At 43.8% G+C, this 21,363-nt stretch overlaps 1 protein-coding gene across 4 annotated transcripts in view; it reads right to left on the bottom strand.

Annotated features, from left to right (window-relative positions):
* ADAMTSL1 (ADAMTS like 1) overlaps window positions 1–21,363 on the bottom strand; it is an 872,699-nt gene that overhangs the window by 49,239 nt on the left and 802,097 nt on the right. For all 4 annotated transcript variants that reach the window (XM_090038771.1, XM_090038775.1, XM_090038773.1 and 1 more), the window contains 3 exons: window positions 20,509–20,662; window positions 16,258–17,395; window positions 7,091–7,218 (listed from right to left, as the gene is read on the bottom strand). In XM_090038771.1, the coding sequence (XP_089894897.1) occupies window positions 7,091–7,218; window positions 16,258–17,395; window positions 20,509–20,662 (1,420 nt within the window). The remainder of the gene's footprint in view (window positions 1–7,090; window positions 7,219–16,257; window positions 17,396–20,508; window positions 20,663–21,363) is intronic.

The raw sequence follows: 21,363 nt of genomic DNA, 5'->3' as shown, positions 1-21,363 counted from the left end.
TGTCTGTCCCACTGCTCCCCAAATCAAGAGACACCCATTTCAACGCTCAGTGGTATGTATACCTATGCCTCTATAGTCAGCAACTATCTTGCTGGCTGCTGTTGCTTGCTTAGACACATATTAGAGTGGGGGAGTACTGAAATGCGAGAGGACTGCAATGTTAGTCGTAGAACTTCAAGTGATACAACCTTATTGACAATTTTCCAAAAATATTTCTTGCTTTTACTCTGTGGCAAATAGATGCCACTTCCCTTACCATCTCTTTGGCTATGATTCTCCCTTTGTCACAGTCTCCATCTTTTGCAACAATTTCCCCATTTCACCTTTCAATACCCTTTCACTTCCTCTTCTCTTTACCTGCTGTGTCTCTGAACCTACTGGAGCTCTCTATTGATTGATTTCCAAAAAATGGATTCAAACCCAATCTCACAATTCTCTTGTTCCCCCCCCTCCCCATCAGGTTTTCATTAGCATTATACTTTAAATGAACAAAGGATATTTAGTCTGGGGTAGAACTGAACCGTTACTGGGTAAATATAAACCAAAAAGCTAATCCTTCACAACCCTTTATTTGCCAGCAGATGGAAGAATTTTGGCCATGTTTTGGCCATAACAGACAGGATACAAGGCTTGATTCTGTAAGGTGTCAAGTGCATTGGCTCAAATCCAGCAAATACTTAATACTTGCTTAACTTTAACCACCTGAACAGTTGCACTGACATCAATGAAAACATTCAGATGTTTAAAGTAGCATTCAGACTTAATGGCTTTTCTGGATCATGATGAGGGCATTCAGCACTTGCAGGATGGATACGACAGCAACTAGAACCCTGTAAGATGCATTCCATATAAGGGAGGTGACGAAATCCCTTTGTTAATTTGAAAATGCAAACTGTTAATACATGGACCATCTGTGCATGGAGCTGAGAGCCTGACCTTGGGACATGGTCTGATGGTTTTAGGCCTTGATTCAATATATCTCTTTGCTCAATCCACCTAATTTTTTTCAGGTGTTATAGCTACCGGACATACTGATAATGAAGCAAAGTTTAGGGATGATAGGGACTACAAGGGTAGACATGATAGGGAATAACATTTGTGTCCATTCTCACATTTAATCTAATAGGTCCCATTTAATTTATAACCATGAAGAGCAATGACACTCTGGAACACCTTTCCAATAGGTCTTAGATGGAATCTGATTATTTTATGAAAAGGATTATGTGACATGTTTATAGGGATTGTTTTAAGGGCCCAAGAGGTCCTACCTATCCTATGATCCTGATTATGGATGTGAGGTGGGCATAGGGGCTATAGAGACAGAGCTCTATTCATTTTCAGTCTCTGTTTGGTAGAGCCAGAACTTATTTATTTTCAGACTATGATACAAGTCCTATCTTTCTTTCCAGTATTTTTCCTAAGGGATACTTTGTTAGGTGGAGATCAGGGGAAAGATTATGCATTTTGGGGGCTACTTTGAAGAGTTTAATATAGTTTTTAGGACTTTGTTTTCCATTTTAGTTACCTGAGATCTGAACATGACCTGTGGGCCAGATCTGGTCCCTGGTGCCAGGTCAGCCAGCCCACAAGGCTCCAGAATTTGGTGGCAGGGTAGCAGAGGCAGACCCATAGGGAGCCCTGTAGGCTGGAAAGAATAGCTTACACACAGGAGTGGCATGGGGCCCCAGAGGTCCATTCCAGCATTCAGGGCCTGATCCGAGCACACAGGGGAGGTGTGGGACCCTGATCCTCCAATTCCAGTGTGCTGGGCTGGGGTGATGTGGGACCCTAGAGCCCAATCCCAGAATACAGGGCCTGATCTCAGCATTTGGGATTGTGTGGAGTTGGCATGAAAGCCCGTTCCTGGCACATGGGGGTGGTACAGGGTCCAGTCCTAGTGTACAAGGCTGTATCTGGCTCATGGACTGGCCTCATGTCAGTCATCTGACCCATGGGGCTTTGACAGGACTGTCTCTTCTGGAGTCCGTCTATTGGTGACCCTGCCCTCCTGTTATGGGCCAACCACCTGCCTTCTTTCCTGCCATGCCTTGATCTTAATTACTTAATGGATGTTAATTACCAGAAGTCTGCCCATTTATTTGCCCCGGTGCCAGGGGGCACTATCTGTGGCTCCTTTTCCTCCCCTACACCACAGCCCAAGCCTTGCAGATGATACTGATGTGTTTTGATCTGGACCTTGTTGTAATTTGGCCCTCCCCTCATCTTCCCTGGGCTTTCCATAGCCCTGTCTCACTCTGTCTTGCTCTGTGCCTTCCTGGTGCTCCACTGCCCACTCTCTGTGAGGCTTCTCACTGCCCTCTCTCTCTGGGTCTTCTCGCTGCCCCCCCGTCTCTGGGGCTGGAGTTTCCATGCCACTGTAGGTCCCCTATTAGACCTCCTCCAACCCCTAATAGCCTCACCCAAACCTCTGGTGGAAAAGCAAAACACAAAACACAAGCCCCTGGGCTATAATAAAATTCCAAGCTGCCCGGCTAAAACATCATTCAGTCCCTACCAGAGAATACTCCAACCCATAACAGCATCAGGAGCTGCTTGTGCAGTCTGGCCTCTCCCCTCTGCTTGCTCTGGCAGAGCTCCCTGCTTCTTTGGCTGCCGGCAGAGAACTGTTCTCCTGGCCTCAGGCCTGCGATTCATATGGGAGCCTGGCCCTGCCCCTTCTGGTCAGCTGACCAGGTGCAAGGTGTGGCCAATTCCCTCCTTAACCAGTCATCACAGCAACCGGCACCTGGGTTCCTGCCTCTGCTTTCAGAGTAGCAGGCACCTTAGTGTCCTGCTATACACCTTCCCCCGTTAAGGCCCTCACTCACCTGGGTGTGTCCTCACATTTTGCAGGTATAGCCTTGGTCCTGGGCTTCTCTCAGCCTTTCTTCAGTCACTCAGTAACTCGGGAGGTGGAGGTTTTCAGGCACCTCCTACTTGCCTTTTCCCCAAGGTTGCACCATGTGGGATTTTGTGGGAGTTACCTTGCCACAGGTAATCTCCCCCCACATTAGCCAGTCTTGGTAGAGTGCTACTTAGGCCTGTCTTTTCTCTATGCTTTGAAATGATCATTAGGATGGCTCCAGGCATGGCATATCCTTCTGACCAAGACAGCAGGCATATTACCGTAGTTGTTGGGAGTCCATCTCTCTGCCACCCCTCTGTCCTTCTCCGCCATCTGTAAGACCTTGAACTTCCTTCTCCTGTAGCCTGACCGGCTGGCCCTGCCTGGAAGGTTCCAGACTTGGAGGGGTCACCCTGCCTCTTAGTAACAAGGTTAGGGTTCCTTCTTACCCACCCCACTCTCTTCTCTCTCATCCAGAATCCCTTTGTTTCTCCTAGCCCCTCTTCTTCCTTGTATTGTCTCGAGAAGAAATTGGCATTTATATTCTGGGTTCCAGGGTGATGCTTTAACTCAAAGCAATATGGTTGCAGACTAAAGGCCCATCTCATCAGTCTTGCGTTGTCCGTTTTCATGCTCTGCAACCAGCGTAGGGGTGCGTGATTGGTGATCAGCATGAACCACCGCTCTAACACATAATATTGGAGTGTTTCAATAGCCCACTTAATTGCCAAACACTCCTTCTCTAGCGTGGCATAAGTCCGTTCTGGTGGGTGTAATTTCCTACTTATGTAGGCTATAGGGTGCTCTTCTCCTCTTTCTCTCTGAGCCAATACTGCTCTGATAGCCACATTTGATGCATTGGTCTGCACCAGGAAAGGTTTATTAAAATCCAGTATATAGGAGTGGTTGTAAGCATAGTGCATCCTTCACCACTCGGAACGCGTTCACCTCACTTTGGTTGGAGCCCTGCTTTTATCATCTCCATCAAAGGTACTACTAAATTCGCAAAGTGAGGTAAAAACTTTCTATAATAACTAGCTAGCCCCAAAAAAGCCCTCACTTGTTTTTTAACTATGAGGTGCTTGATATGTTCGCAACGCCTCCACTTTGCTCAACAAAGGTCTCACCTTCCGGCTTCCTACTAGGAACCCCAGGTATTGTGTTTCCTTTTTTTCTATTGTACATTTCTTTGGATTGGCTGTCAGCCCGCCCCTTCTCAAGTCTTGCACAACTGCTCTCAGTGCAGTGAGGTGTTCAGCTCAGTTCTCAGTCTATATAATAATATCATCACTGTATGGCCACGGTGTAACCCCCATGGGGAACCAAAACTCTGTCCATTAACCACTGAAACATAGCCGCAGCTCCATGTAACCTGAACGGCATGCGTTGGAACTAGAAGAGACACCATGGGGTGGTGAATGCTGTCTTTTCTTGATCTTTGGGCACTACTGGGAACCTGCTAGTAACCTTTTGTCAGATCTAAAGTGGAAATGTAGCAAGCTTGCCCAATGTTTTCCACCAGTTCGTCCACTCTCGGCATCGGATAGGCATCAAACTTAGCCACTGCGTTCACCTTCCAGAAATCGATACAGAGACAGATTTTTCCATCAGGTTTAGGTACTGCTATGATGGGGCTCCGCCAGTATTCACATATGATACCTTTCTGTAGCATCATTGCAATCTCTGTTTTTATCTGGCTTTGAAGTTGCTAGGGAATCTGTGTCCAGTTCTCATGGATCACCTGGCCCAGAGGAGTCTTTATCTGGTGTACCACACCCTGAGCTTCCCCAGGGGCTCCCTGGAACACATCTCTATATTCCTTGACTAGCTTAGCAGCCTGTCTTCTCTATTCTTCCGACAGTCACGGGGTCAATTCTATGTCACCTGGTCCACTTCCCTCTGTTAACGTGCGTCCCAATTCTAATTCCTCGGGATGAGAGGCTAAGTACATACACTCCCTGTCTTCCCACTTCTTCAACATGTTAACATGGTATACCTGCTTCTTTTTCTGCTTATCTGTCTGGTACACCTCATAGTCCATGGGCCCCACTTGGCGTATGATTTCATAGGGTCCCTGTCACCGGGCAAATAACTTACTTTCACTGCCTGGCAATAGCACCAACACACAGTCCGCCACGTCAAACTTCCTTTCCCGGGTGCCTCGGTTGTAATGTCTCACTTGTCATTGCTGGGCTTCTCTGAGATTTCCTAAAACCATGTTCCCAGCTGCTTCAAGGCGTTCCTGCAGTTGGATCACATATTGGATGATGTTCTGGCCTTTACTCTGCTGTTCTTCCCATCTCTCTTTAATCAGATCCAGGATTCCCCTTGGTTGCCGGCCGTATAATTCAAAGGGTGAAAACCCAGTTGAGGCCTGGGGTGCCTCTCTTACAGCAAACAATAACAATAATCCCCAAAGCTTTACTCACTCCCTTGAACATGCGTGACATAAAATTCATTCCCTGATTGGTCAGTAGTTCTTTAGGGAGTCCTACTTGGGAGAATATCTTCAGAAGTTCATTCACCACCTTTGGCGTGGACACTGTCCACATTGGCACAGCTTCTGGGTACCCGGTTGCATAATCCAGTAAAACTAGTATGTACTGGTTTTTGGTGCTACTTCGGGGAAGTGGCCCCACAATGTCAACCGCCACCCTCTCAAAGGGAACCTCGACCAGAGGCATTGGAATTAAAAGAGCTTTTGGGGGGTGCCTCGGGTTCACTTTCTGGCACACGGGACATGAAGCACAATACCTCTTCACGTCCTACAACAATCCTGGCCAAAAAAATCTTACCCAAATGTGTACTTCAGTTTTGTCCCGGCCCAAATGTCCACCCATAGGGAGCTCATGAGCCACCTTCAATAAGGCCCGTTGATATTACTGAGGTACCAACTGTACGACCCTCTCCTCCTTCAGGCTTCCCTTGCTTGATTCAGTATAGGAGGTCATTTCTTACCTCGAACCTTGGGGTTGTCTTCATCAGCTCCGGTCTCAATATCTTGCTGTTTCGTTGGGCTAGGTGTTTCTGCAACGTCCACCAAAAATCTGTCTCCCGACTCTGCTGCAACTGGAAATCTTCGTCTTCCCACAAATGGGTGACATCCACCCCTTGTTCAGCCTCTTGTTCGGAGGGAGATTATTCGGTTTCACCTGTGATCCAGTAGGCCTTGTACTGTTTGATGTAGCTGATCCAAAACTTGTTGCCATGACTCTGGGTCTGGGATTAGCATCTGTTCTCGTATCTCTCTTCCCATGGACACAAGGGTTCTTTTCTTCATACCAGCAAACCAGTGTCCTATGATGCATACTGCTGTATAAAACTTTCCCAGCCAATTGTGATAGGAGTGTCTCTTCTCGAGTCCGTCTATCAGTGACCCCACCCTCCTGTTATGGGCCAACCACCTGCCTTCTTTCCTGCCATGCCTTCTTAATTAATTAATGGATGTTAATTAGCGGAAGGCTGCCCATTTATTTGCCCCAGTGCCAGGGGATGGTATCTGAGGCTCCTTTTCCTCACCTACACCGAAGCCCAAGCCTCGCAGGTGATACTGACGTGGTTTAATCTGGACCTTGTTGTAATTTGGCCCTCCCCTTGTCTTCCCTGGGTTTTCCACAGCCCTGTCTCTCTCTGTCTACACCTTCTTGGTGCTCCATTGCCCACTCTCTGTGAGCCTTCTCACCGTCCTCTCTTTCTGGGGCTTCTCGCTGGCCCCTCTCTCTGGGGCTGGGGTTCCCACGCCGCCGTGGGTCCCCTATGAGGCCTCCTCCAATCCCAAATAGCCTCACCTAAATCTCCGGTGAAAAAGCAAAACACAAACCCCTGGGCTATAACAAAACTCCAAGTCGCCCAGCTAAAACACCATTCAATCCCTACTCCATCCCATAACAGCATCAGGAGCTGCTTGTGCAGTCTGGCCTCTCCCCTCTGCTTCCTCTGGCAGAGCTCCCTTCCTCCTTGGCTGCCAGCAGGGAACTGTTCTCCTGGCCTCAGGCCTGCGATTCATATGGGAGCCTGGCCCTGCCCCTTCCAGTCAGCCGACCAGGTGCAAGGTGCAGCCAATTCCCTCCTTAACCGGTCGTCATGGCAACCGGCACCTGGGTTCCTGTCTCTGCCCTCAGAGTAGCAGGCACCTTAGTGTCCTGCTACAGGGGCCAAAAGGTAGAGCTAACTCATCTATACTTATTTTGCAGGAATTTATTTGCAGCATAAAGAATTCTGAAATCACTAATAACATCTTGTTACCTGCTAAAGTGACAGCAATGGAGACAGAATCAGATCCCAAGGCATTGGATGCATTACAAGTGTAGAAACCCACATCAGCTTCCACTGGGGCTAGAATCTGCAAGGAGTCATCAGGCTGAAGGAGTATCCTGGACAAGAGAGAAACAGAGGAGCAAAAGTCTCTTAGCTAGGCTATGATTTTAGAGTTTCTTTTAAATGTATGTAGAATAACAGGTCATTTCTTACACTTTGGGCATTTGGAATTTAAGTAAATGAGGAAGTAAATGATGAAATGCAGGGTCAAATACCTTATGCAGCCACCATGGATTGCAATTACTTGCACATTAATTTTATTTTCAAGCCTATTGGTATACGTTGCACGTGAAGCAGGACAAATGTTTCAAGTTAAGATGCAAGCCTAAAATTTGGGAGGCACTGGTGTCTGTTTTGCCACAGACTTCTCATGTGACCTTGCTCAAAATCACTCAGCCCCTCTGTATTGAGGTTTCCCAAACATAAAATAGGGATAATACCATTGACTAATGCTTAGGTATGTTATGAGAATAAATGCATCAGAAATATGAGAGTTGCTCAGATACTATGGTAATAGAGGCCATAAAAGTACCTACATTCATTAGTCATATATTATAGGGTAGGGTAGATCAGCTCAATACAGGAGGAATGGCATGTGAGAATAGCTTGCTAAACCTACCCTTATGGACTTTAGAATAATAAAGTAGGAAAATCCTTTTTAATATATTTGTCTTGGACAGTGCATCTTGTGACCCCACTCTCTCCCACCTCCAAAGGGAAATCCACAGCAGATTATGGCACTATGAATAGTTTTAAAATGGAGAATAGGTAAATATCTCTTATTTTAAAGCAAAACCAGCCGATCACTGAGCAGCAAGTTACAATTCCTTGCAATGTTCTAGCTAAGCAAAGCTTGAATGGTACCAGTCCTTGAGCAACCTAGTTCATACGCAGAGAAGGACTGTAAGTTTATGGCCTTTGTTAGTAATGTCCACAAATACTTCATAACATTTATGGGCCCTTCTTTATGATTCACATTTCAGAATAATTGCAGGAGAGGCTACAAATGATTTTCTCCATCTTCTAAAGACAGCACACTGTGCAGGAGTACAGGTTTTTATTCAGTCAAACATTAGTGACATCATATGTTTGCTCTTTTGACCTATTTCAGAAAACAGATGGAAAGTGGAGATAGTTAAGAGGCTCTCACCTTTGTTAAACTGATACAACCACTGCACTTAAAAAAAAAAAAAGCTTTCAGGGAAATTATGTATTCCAGCTGGGTAGCTGCATTCCTCATGTCAGGGGCAGGAAGTAATTCTCATATGGGCTATAGCTTTCCAAAAGTAACAACTTTTATAATTAACTATTGCTGGCATTACAGTAATGATGCAAGGCTGTGACCAGAGGCATAACTGAGTACTGCGCCCCAAGAAATACTGTGCCTGCCCCCACTATTTCCTTGCACCCCCTGCCTTCCCTGCTCCTCACCTCCCTGAACTGTCCGTAAAGTGGCTCTGGCCCTGGTGCCAGCAGCAGGGAGGCAAGAGCAGCAGCAGTGGCTGGAGGTTCACTGCTGCCAAAGGCAGCTCTAGGGGGTGTGGCAGTGTGTCACAGCTCCCTTCTGCTGTGTGCCGCATGCACATTGAACTTTCTGAACTCACTGACATGTCAGTGCAGCTCCTGCTGGCAGTTCTGCATGTGCTGTGAGCTCTCTCAGCTCATCAGCTGGTCAGTGCAGGATCTGGCTGGAGATGCTGCTTTCATGCAGTTCTGGCACCTTGGAGGTGAGCACCATAGCTGTTTACCCCTCTCCTCCTTCTGCCCCCACCCTGAATTCAGCATGAGGGGAAAGGAGGAGAAAAGGCAGAGACCTTCATGAAAATGGGCTCAGCATTGCAGCCTCTGTTTGTTTTCTTACCCCCTGCTGCTGAATTTGGGGAGGAGGAGGGAGAGGAAGGGTAAACAGTAGCAGTACTCATTTCCTCAGATCCAAAACTGTGAGAAAGCAAGGACTCTGGCCAGATCTCACACTGAACAGCTGGTGAGCTCAGAGAGCTCACTGGCATCCATCATCAGAGATAGGGATACAGTCACACCCCCTTTGGTATGTTTCACATGTACACTGACCTCTCTTCCCTCTAACCATGATCCTGGATCCACCCATAACAGCTTCTGGGGGAAATATCACTCCTTTCTGACTGTCAACATGCATGTTGTGTGGCTAAAAACCCCACTGGTTTTCAGCTATAAAAACAAGATGACATCCCCCTCTGGTTCTGTGCCACTTCCCTACCTTCCCTAATGTCAGGGCCAGAGCTACTGAAGGTAAGATGTGAGGATGCTGGGGTGAGGTTGGAAGGGAAGGACAGAAGGACAAGTTCCCCTAGCTCTGTTTCAGCACCTCCCTCCCATAGGCAGCAGACAGGACTCATGCCCTGCTCACCTACTCACGATCATGCTACTGCCCACAGCTGCATTTGAGGCTTTTGTGAGGCATTTTACAAATCCAAATGGAGAGACAGTTCCTAGTATAAAGAGCTCATATTCTTAACAGATGAAGTGAGACATCATTATTATCAACTGCAAGTGTACAAAACATCAATAATTACTTACCTTCTTTCCCCCTCCCCCCTTCACCATAATCTTAAGTTAAAATCATAAGGTTTTAAAACAAGTGAGTTCTTTCCCCCTTCTTTTTTTCAAGCAATTTGTAAGCCATTCTCTGAAATTAGGAGGGTTAGAACCTGCCTGTTCATTTATAATGAAAAATGAGATTCTCTCTCAGTCTGGAGACCAGCGCTTTAAGAGAAAAGCATCTAATATCAGAAGAGTAATGACAAATCGTAAGAGCTATTATGCCTGGACACAGAGAAATGCAGCAAGTGGCCATCAACACCCAGCTGGGACTACAATTCAGGTCACCAGACTCTTGGTTTGCTCACCAAGACTGTGCAACCATTGGACAAACTTAGAGCCTAATTGGGCTTTCACTCAAACTAGTTTTACATCAATAACTCAGCTGACTCCAGATTTACACCTACCTGCATACATTAAAGCAGAATATGATCCTCAGAGTTTAATCAATACTTCTGTGGCCAAGTGCCAAACTAGATATATCCTTTTATGCTAGGAATATATAACCTATCTTCATTCATTCTTCGTAAAAATGATGTAAAATTGTCAAAACTTATTGACAAATGTGCTTTTCTCACCAGCAACTTTTAGCAGCTATTCTGTGTAAAGCCCTTAGCCAGGATAGTGACTGAAAGAGACAAGGGTGAAGGTGGGGGAATGAAAAGAAAGGTAGAAGAAAAAAGTCTATCCAAGATATATGGTCTTAAGCCCTGAGTTGATGAGATTTTTTTCCCTCTGAATGAAACTTCTGTCTTATGGACCATGAGGCTAGAGATATAGGATAGCAACATTAAAACAAACCAGGTTAAGGCCACCGAGTGAAATCTATCTGGAAACAAAAGAGAGGAGTTAGATTTCCTCTAAGCCATTAAAATAATCATAATTATTATCATTACTACTATTATTTTTACTTTTATAATAATTATCATTACTATTACTATCATCATCAACAGTCAACATCATCATATTCAATTTGTGCAACCAAGTCTTGGAATTGCTTAGGGAAATGTACATTTACAAACAAAAATGCTACTTGTTTTTAAACTGCAGACTTGCACATATAGCAAAAAAAAATAAAATAAAAATTGAGAAGTCTGTCCTTCAGTATTAAAGTCTGTCTTTTCTTAAAGCTTAGCAAGCTAAAAGGGCAAATTTACATTCAGCCACTAAGACTGCATCAGAAACCAGTAAATTTCTTGGCATATAAGACTACACTTGCTTACAAATCAGTGTCCCTGCATGCACATTTAGCCATTAGATGCCTGTTGGTTCAATCTGCACATGAAAGGGACTTTTTTCATGGACAACTTTGACATTTTCTTCCAAAATATTACACGAACGCACAGAGCCCTGGGCCCTTATATACATACATAAACTAGATTAGATACATAGTTCCATCCATTCAACGATTAAATTAATATAGCAGAAGCAAACACATAAAAACAAAACAAAGCAAAACAGAACAACAACAAAACAGACACTGACTTATTAGAAAATGTTCTTATCTCTACTTGGGCCGGGAAACATTCCTTTAATTTAGTATGTTCCATTTTTAGCAACAGTTGCTTAATATTACATGTTTTAAAACATAAAGGGGCCAAATCCTCATCTGTTATCCATTGACTTGATTGGTATTATGAAGCTATGTTGATTTAAATCAGCTGAGGATCCAATGCAAATACTTTCAGGTGCATGGAAAGTCCAACTAAGCTCAACTCACGTGTCTTTAAAATAAATCTGATTTTCCTATGTCTCTCCCTTTTCTCCAGAAACAAATCTATATTTCTCTTAAATCCATTAATCCTTTTTTTTTTAGTTACTTTCCTTGGGAACTTATCCCATGTTATTGCCCTCTGCATGAGCTATTCTGCCCAAGATTCCCATTTACTTCGAGTTTCCTACTTGTGTTAGGTTTCTGAACAACTTATCAGATGCGGCAATCCCTTTCATCACCTCTACTAGTTCAAAAATGTAATTTTTGCAACAAATATACCCCCGCTTCCTCTAATTAGTCTAATCTTGGTTGTACTACGCTCCATAGGCAGCAAGACAATATATTTTACATGACACAGTCCAGTGACTAATTCAAATGGCATCTGACAAGTGACTGATGTAGAAGCTGCAGGTAGTGTGATTCTGCTTGTTTAGTGATTGCCATACATAGAGGCTTCTTAAAGAATCATCTTATTATCAGGTTCTCATATTCAAAATATTTCAAACACAATAAATGATATAATACTTAGATACTTACAAGATATGTTTAGGTTGAGTAAACAAGAAACACTATTGATTTGGGTTTGTTTTTTTCAGCCTGTGCTGTCTCTCACAAAAAGAGCATACAAACCAACACTCAAGAGAAATCAGAACTTGTGGTAGAGGTGATATCTTTTATTCAACCAAAAGCTCAAGAGATATACTTATTCAGTGGAATACACCATGGAGCCTCTGGATAGTTACAGGCTGACTGAGAGGTGCTTGGGGTTAGATAATAGCCACCAGTTCAAAACTGACCAGTGTGTCCAAAAGCTACTGATATTATTCATGTCTATATGTTAAATGCCAAGAGTGTGCTCAGTGCTGTGCAAGGCACTGAATACTGAGCCTTGACACAGGATCTTATGATTCAATACACAAACCAAACAGCAAAAGAATGTGAGGATCACCAGTCAAGAGTCTCCTTTTTCAGTGCCCCTGTAGATGAGGCAAGCAGTACATACACTCTTCCTCCTTTCCTATTAAAGTGAGGTTAGTTGGCAAATTAACTCTCTCTTCTTGGTGTGGTTGGCAGAAAATGAAGGTGAGAGACAGCAGAAACTCAGGCACACCCACTGGTTACTCTTGGGCTATTTTATAACTCCTAGTGCTCCAGTAGGAGACAACTTTACTTCTGCTTTCATTTACACAGCCAACTGGCAGCCAGCAAGTGGGTCTTGAGTCAAGAAATGAACACTATTGTAAAGCACCCATCATCATACCAGTCACCATGACTTTTAAATATGCTGTGCTCAGTCAGCTGATATTAATTTTGAAGTTATTGATGCTCAGCATGCCTGAAAATCTGGTTACTGCTGATTAGCTTTTCCCCCCACACCACTAGGAGGAAGAGAGATGGCAGAGAAAGGCTGAGCAATGCCTAATCCCCCGAGGCAGGGCTGCTAAAGTACAATGGACTACTAGATAAATTGTGTGTCCCTACGTTGAGTTCTGATAGCAAATTTGAGCATATAATAGTAATCTGTTGTCTGATTAGCCAGAAATATAACACGTCATTTGATGCTATGTCAGCCAAATTGGACTTAATGCAAGGTTGCAACATACAATGCAATAAATACAGCCTCCAAAATTTCCAAAATCCTTGTTCTTTACCAACAAAACAGTAAAACATATGTTGCTAAAACATAGTTGCTTACACGGGACAGAATATATATACACTTTTTTACATGGGTTTAATATGCAGCATAAACCACAGATGGACTTCGCGTAAACTACACTTTCTTTAAATCATGCCACAAAAAAAATCACACTAGTTTCAAACAGAAAAATCACTTGATGGCATATTTACAACAGGATGTAACCACTGGCAATGGAAATCTGTGCATGAAATGTTTTGGGTGCCAGGATGATATTTTCACAGGACTATATCCAACCAAATATATGCCATAGCCCAAGTCTTGATTAAGACTGCATGTGGTTTCCACAAGAGACACATTCTTGCTCTTAAAACAAAAAAAAAAAACAGGTTTTGGGTTTTGTTTGTTTGTTTTTGGAAAACCTAGCAATCTTTCTGCCAGGAAGACAAAAGAACAGACCCAGAAAAAGCACTGGTGAAAGGGCAATGACACTGCAAGTGGCAGTAAATTACAGCAACTGTTGAGACTGCACGAGTTTCAACCAGAGAAGCGAGAAAGGAGCAAGCAAACTAAATGTATATCTCAACCTGAAGGACAAACTGCACCTATGATAAATCAAGAATTCACTATATGTTCCACAGTGACAGTACCTGAAATTAATTTTAGCTTTGAGAGTCAAATCCATGTTTCTTCTCATTTCCCAGACTGACCCTGGTAAACAGATTTAGATGTTTAACCTCAGGCCTATAATTTATGTAGAAGGAATCTGGCAGCAGATTCTTGGACTTTTGGATTGAACAACATCAGCTAATATAGCTGCCTCCAAGCACATCATCACCTATCCTTACGTAGCACAGTCTCACAAAAAAAGAGTAAGCTATAAAATCCTGAATGTATACAAGACAGAAGTATGCTATCAACAGATAGTTGAACACATAACTAGCATATAAAAGTGTGTGTGCATGCGTGTGTGCGTGCGTGCGCATGCACATGCATGTGAGTGCATGTGTAAATAATGGTCATTATGTTCTAGTCTTTCATAATACTCTGAGGAATTTGTTGTAAATTGAAGGGTCAGCCTAAGGGTTTGTGTGTGTATATTTCTTCCTATTTAGGAAATAATCCAAGATAAGAGACAGCATTCTTTTTACAATTACATATTTGTGACATTTTAAATAAAAAAAAATACTTTTTTTAAAGCAACACTTCCAAATGTGGAGGGGCTAACTAAAAATACAGCTTTTTCAAACTCTTCTTTTTCCCAACCATCTTTTCACATAAATTGTTCCCTAGTGAAAATGCCATGGAAAAAAAACTCAACTACAACAAACAAAAAACCTGACCCCAACGCAGTTCTAAAAGAATGAATGATGGCTAGCACTGAAGCCCAATCTGCTTCTATCAGTCAGCCACAAAACAACACTAATACCACCTGCATAAAATTCTACGTATCAGAGAAATAGTTTATTTGAAGGATGCCAAATCACCCAAGGTTAAAGGCCATACACAGTGAGTGCATCTGCACAAGATGCTACTTCACAGTTGTTACTGTGCATTTATTTAGTACCTGTATTAGCAAGTACTAAATAAGTGCACAGTTACTGTACATATGCTGTACTAATACAAGTACTAAATAAATGCACAGTAATGGGAGTTACTGTGCAGTAGGGCTGGTGAATGTCTTTTAGGTGATGCTACTGCACAGTAGCCTAATAACACTGTGCCGTAGTGTATTAGCACTGTCTGTGCTGAGATGTGCTACCACATAGTATTTTTTGGCTACTGCACAGTCAGTCTCTTATGTAGATGTGCCCACTAAGTATAAAAGCACTCCAGCAATTAGAAAATTAACACCCGAGCTTTGGATGGTATTTTTTCTTTCACATGTTCTCAGGCAACACCTATGGATATATCACTTCATTTTAAATGTTGATGTATATGCCGGAATACATCAAGTCAGAGCAGAAGGTTAAGACCCTGGAGCATTGGGTTGGGCTAATGACAATGATGGTTGAATAGAGCTGTCAAACACGGTTCTGCCACATTAGACATAAATGTGACTGACAACCATTTTCAAACACAGTAGTGGTCAAATAAGACTGGTTCTCCAGTACAGACCAGGAGTTTTTGAGAATAGCCAGGTAAGTGAAACCATGTTTAAGATCAAGACTGTCTTCCTCCTATGGTTTGACAGTTTCTAAACTTTATTATAATAAAAATGGGCAACTGGTGATTGTAAGAAACTATATTGCAACCACATTGTAAGCCAGTTGCACACAACCCCTAGGAATGGAAAGCATCTAAGGCCTGTACTCTGCAGATCTAGCCACAGTTAGAACACAGTTACAAAGGTAGTACTATTTTGGAGTGGAGACTAGGCCTTCATCAGTAATTACATAATCCACTTCTAAAAATGGTACTCCATCATCTTTTTTTTTTAATACAGGTAATACTCCAACCCTTTGAAAATGCATACCAAGAGTAAAGTGACTTGTTAACATACACGCAGTCCTCGACTTACAATGTTTCGAGTTACAACATTTCGCACTTACAGCGTTTATAAATTGACACCCCGTTTCAACTTTATGACATCAGTTTTGATTTTACAATGCTTGATCTGATGTGATGTCATGCCAGCAAACAAGTTCGAGACCTGCATGTATATCTAAATATGAAAAGGGCCTAAACCAAGAGCTCTGAGACCTCTGACCTGCTCTAGACATCTTAACTGGTTAACTGGACCTAAAGATGACAATTTAGTAATTCTTTCACTGTTGATGATAGTAGCTGAAATATCCGGGAAATGTGTTCACTCACAAACCTAAGTTATACCCTGTACCTGTATAGCCAAGGAAGTTAAAAATGTTAACATAAACAACTCAGAGTACTGTACTGATTTTAGTAATCATTTACATAATTAACTAGATGAAACCCCCTATTTTAATTTACATAAATCTACCGCAGAATCCCTCATCCACCAGACCAGATTGCTGAGAATCCAGAGACTTGCTGCAGAATTAAAACGTAGCTTGTTGCTATGTACAAGCAGACCTTGTTTTTTCCATGCTATGCAACCTGGCTATAGTTCTATTTGTCACATAAAGAGGCAATAATAAAAGGGCAGAACTGAATGCATTTGGTGCTTACAGCTAAAATAACTTCTTTTACCTATTATTGTATTTCACCTCCACTCCATTCTTAGCCCAGCTTATCATAGGCTTTGGGTTTCCAATGGCTTCACAGTGAAGTAGTACACTCAGTGTCCCACTAGCTAAGACTACCGTTTGTCCCAAATGGGTAACAACTTCTGAGGCTGAGAGTTGCTGTGCTGCTGAAATCTTCCTGAGGATAGCAGGCTTTCGACGGGGCCTTTGTAAGCCATTTGCTAGCTCTATAGATGTGGATAAGTGTGCTTCAGCAGATGATGTTCTCAAGGAGCTGGTGAATCCAGAAACGTGTTTGTGGAAAGGGTATGCTACTGAAGCTAAATTGATTCTTCTGCCCTGTGCTTTGAATATAGAATCCTGATATTCCAAATGGCTCTTGAAAATGTCACGGGCCAGGTGCACAATGAGTTGTTTTGTGTAGACATCCTTAAGTTCTTCAGGCTGCTGAGACAAATTCCTGATGATATCGTCCAAGATTTTCTGCTCAGCAACCATGGTAAATGGAAGGCTGTATTCCTGACTCTGGTCCTCTTCCGAAGAAGCATTTCTCTCTGTAGAGTCCTGAGTTTCCCACATCTCCAGGTTTTCCCCAGGCCAAGCTCTCTGCTCCAGGAGCTTTGAGATAAGCTCATCGTATTGGCTACTCACTTCAGTAAGATGCCCTCGTTTTTCGACCTTGCTTCCATTAAAGATAATTCCATTCTGATGTTTCTCTTGCATATGTAAGGCTTCGTTTATATTGGCTTTCCTCATGGCTTCTTCTTCCCTGATCCCAGATGGTGGGGTGATGAGTCTGTTGTTGCCTCCAATTAGTTTAATCACAAAATGTTCCTGTGCTGGCCCTGCCGTGCAAATGTAGGTTCCAGCATCTGAAGGCTTCAAACGGTGGATTTTCATGTACCCATATGGTGCAACAGTAACATGAACAGAGCTGATGAGTCGTTTGTTGTCCTTTTCCCAGGTGATCATTGATTTACGGAACCTTCTCACTGGGCACCGGAGGACAACACAGGTTTTGAGCAGCAAGTAGGCATAGCCACCCACAATAAAGTGAAGTTTTTTCTGTTTCCTTGTCTGGACGTAAACTTTCTTCACAGCCACAATATGAGGGCTTTGCTTCTGAGCTGGCCTGTTGTGCCCTAAAATATAATTAACATTATTAGTATGTGGTGCTATTAAGCAAAACAAGCAGCTTGCTTTGCCACAGGCAATAATTTCACCTATTACGTTTTATGGGAGTAACTGGTGACCAGCTGCTGAACATTAAGTTACCACTGTCAAAATGCAAGAAATAACAAGGTGCTATTTAGCAACACAAATGTCATTCTGCTGAGGTTAGAAGTGGAAGCCCAAGTGCCAGGGATAGGAGTGTTGAAGATGGGAGGAAATGCTGGGGAAAATTCAGTTCCTGTTGTTAAAGTATTTACATGAAGAATGTAGCTTAATACACACAGAGAAAAGTCAAAGAAAAGGAGAGTTCCCCTTGTTAAATGTTTACCACTCAAAATCTGTAAGGCACCACAACATTAGAGCTTAAGGCAGTGAGGAGGAGTGAAAGTGTTACAACCTCAGAGATTAATATTAAACAGAACAAATCTGTTTGGAGAAGAGTTAAAACTCTAGGGTGGGTAATATTAGACTTCATTAGTTATGTGGAAGCTTCCAGATTTCTGTCCAGACAACTGAACAAAAAAAGACTTTCTTCCCTGGGAAGCACAGAGGAAAGCTGGGAACGTATATTATTGGTAATGACTGTCTTGAATCATAGTATTTTGTTCTGAGCATTCAAAACCTCTGCTTCTCCTCTCCACCCCACCCAAAGAAGGATCGGGATCTGCAGTTCTGGTTCAGCCCATTGCAGAGTTAGTGCCAGATTCAGTTTTACTCTTCCCTTTGCCAGACTGTCATGCTAGCAAACTGCCTAATGTCATCCCTAAGGGTTTCCATGAATGAGGAAGCAGCTTTAATTTCTGCCATGAGAAAGCCCTCTGACTCTGCTGAGGGCACATGCTGAATGACTCTGATCTTCTCCCACCCTAAGCACAGAGCCTCCCTGCTCAGTGTTATTCACTTCAAATGTTTCCCTTACTCCTTAATGGGTTCTTATAATAAGGGACCCAGACTCTATTACTTGGGGAGTAAGGGAAAGGGAGAAAATGGAACTGTGGCAGGGGACGAGGAGGCTCTTGCTCCTTTAAAAAGATCCAGCAGACATAGCTGGCCACGGCTTCAGGAAGGCAGGCTAACCCATTATTGACAAGGAAAACCATATACAGAACTCAGTGAGTCATAAAATGGGCCATGGCTTCCAGCCATATAAGCCCAAGGCCTGAGCCAGAGCAATCAGTCTGGTTCTGTGAGATGCTAAAAGAAGACCTCTAGGGCAGAGAGTTATAGAGAAGCTCCTGGCAGAGGGGTGCACTGCAGTTTAGTGCCTGAGAGGCATGTGAGGTTGAGAACCGTGCCAGAGTTGGAGCATGGGACCTGAGCGGGCGAAAGCAGGCCTGAGACTGAGAGGGATGGAGCATAAGCCCGAGAAAGGCAATAGCTGACCTGAGGCTGAGAAGACTGAAGCCCATAGCCTGAGGGGGGCATAAGCTAGGGGCAGGGACCCAAAGTCCAAGGGGTTGGAAGTTAGAGCCCAAGAGGATGAGACAAGTGCTGGAACCCAGGGGCCTGGCCTGGCCCAATGTGCCTAGGCAGAAAGGAGCCAGCTAAATTGGTGGTTTGGGTAGAAATGTAAGGAGTGGTTTTCAGAGGTCCCATTAGTGACCAAAGGACACCTGACTGCCTTGAGTACTGCTAGGTGTCAGGCTCAGGACACTGGTCAGGCCCCAAAGCCCTTGCAGGGTGAAGACAGGAGCCAAGGAGTCCAGCATTGAGAACCAGGGCCTGGGACTTGAAGCCCAAAAGGGACAGAAATAAATGCCTAGAACCTGTAGCTCATGGAGGGTGAACTCTGGGGCCAGGAACCCTGAGTGAGAGGCAAGATGTAGAGACCCCAAGAGACTGGGTTGATAAAGACACCTGTGAAAGGTAAAGCAAGGTCAGGGGCTTGTAGCCTGTGAAGGGCAAACTCTGGGGCCAGGGACTCTGAGTGAGAGGCCAGATGTGGAAACCCCAAGAGCTTGGATGGACAGGGCTGGGGCCCAGGAACCTGGCCTGGTGCGGTGAGCTTATGCAGCAAGGGGTCAGCTAGAGGAAAGGGGCAGAGACTGGGATGGCTGTGACCTGAACAAGTGTGTGAAGGCATGGAGTGAACAAGCATTGGCTTGAGGGCAGAGTGCCCAACCTGAGTGAGTCAGTTACACCCACAGGGCATGACCTGTGGGGTGGCTGGAGGTCATAAATTTAGCCCTTAAGGCATGTAGGGCTGGAGAGAGTGAATACTAAGACAGAGAGAGAATGAGAACACCTAAACTCACTAGCCTCAGGGGGCAGTTTCTTCTCATTACTTTAACAGCGAGGCATGGCAGGCGAGGAGAAATGGGGTAAGACCCTTGGAGGCTGGAGCAGAAGCATGATAAGACATCAAAAAAGGGGGTGTAACAGCAACCCCAGACACCCACTGGTTACAGTCCCCTAGAGGAGAGGACATTGTTGCTGTCTTGAGGAAACTGTGCTGTAAGGTAGAGCCTGCAGCACTGTAAAACTGTGAAATATAGATGTGGATTTGGGTCTCAGTTTTGAGTCACCCATCACCAAAATAAGAATGGTTCTAATTCAAGGGCATTGGTTTAGACCCAGCTCAAATAATAATTATTTGGACTCTCACTCCCTGCCCTCCCATATACACTTTGTCTTGTTCTTCTCTGTAGCATGTCACACAGCAGCATTTACAAATAAGTCAATTTTCACCCCCCGGAACCCAAAAGGAAATACAGGGCTCAGTCATTCAAGGTGCTAGGCACCTTCATAATGGCTCGTAACATCATTGGGTAGGAAAAGCTTCTTGCTACATGAAATCCCCAGAGGTGCAGCTCCTGCCTTCTCCCCACATAGGCCAGGTACAGACTTTTACTGGTAGAAGCAATTGGAAACTGATCTATACCAATAACAGAACAGAAGTTCAGCACACAAAACCAGTTTTTATCCATAACAGAACAGAGGTTTGGCACACATAGACTAGTTTAAAAATGTCAGAACCTGGTCTAAGATTTGTGTGGTCTCTCTACCCCCACTTCCCCGGCTCCCTTGGGCTTTCTGAATGTCTGTACCTAGCCAAAGATACCCATGTTTCTTGTGTACTCACTTGCACATATGGATAGTGCACAGGGCCTGACCAAAGAAGAAAAAGGCAAAGGTGGGCACAGAGAGGAATTGATGATGACAGAATCCCCAGTTTTCAGCATCTTCCTGCAAATGGCATTTCGAGTCTGGGTGCCCTTTCCACAACTCACCGAACACTAGGACCAAAAAAAAAGAAACAGAATGTGAAGGAGCAAACCCCTATCCATAGACACATTGACAGTAAGTGATACTGCATCCTCCCAAAATCTCTGTAAGGGTCCTGTGGAAAAAACAGTACATGTTCATGTAGAGAAAGGAGACAGTACAATGTCCAAGTGATTTTGTACAACTGACTTTTCCTGTTCTCTCTTTAGCATCATTATCTCTGTGCACCATTCGTTGTAGTAGAATGTGGGCAGCATGGGGATTGTCACTGCTTGTAGCTACTGTGCAGCCACACATGGTGGAGGGAAAAGTACTCCCTTATAGCCATGCAGAATCCATTGAGGTATGGTCACATGTTCAAAAAGCAGGACAGCCCCAATCCTGGATCATGCTGCTCAATGTACACAATTTCTTGGGAGCCAGAGTCCTTAATTAATTTCATTTATATACATATATGCCAGTGTTGCATATATGTATCCACTGGAGTGAGGTTAGGAGACAGACTGAGGAGGAGGAAAAGAGTTGAAAATGATATACCATCTCTGTGCATTCCCTGCCCCGAAAGACAGCTCCAAACAAAAGGCAGAAAAATAAGATTCAATATTTAAGAATGCTAGCTTGAAGACATGAGTTATATGGATTTTAATGTAAACCATGTATAGTAAAAATGTTGGATCTGCACTCCTTGTGAAAGATTGAGGAATGGGAATAG

The sequence above is a fragment of the Crocodylus siamensis genome, chromosome 3 (genome assembly GCF_052110815.1).
Source record: "Crocodylus siamensis isolate JL-2025a chromosome 3, ASM5211081v1, whole genome shotgun sequence".
Classification (NCBI taxonomy): Eukaryota; Metazoa; Chordata; order Crocodylia; family Crocodylidae; genus Crocodylus; species Crocodylus siamensis.
Note: the sequence above shows the minus strand (reverse complement) of the source record. Positions and strands in the feature narration are given on the sequence as shown.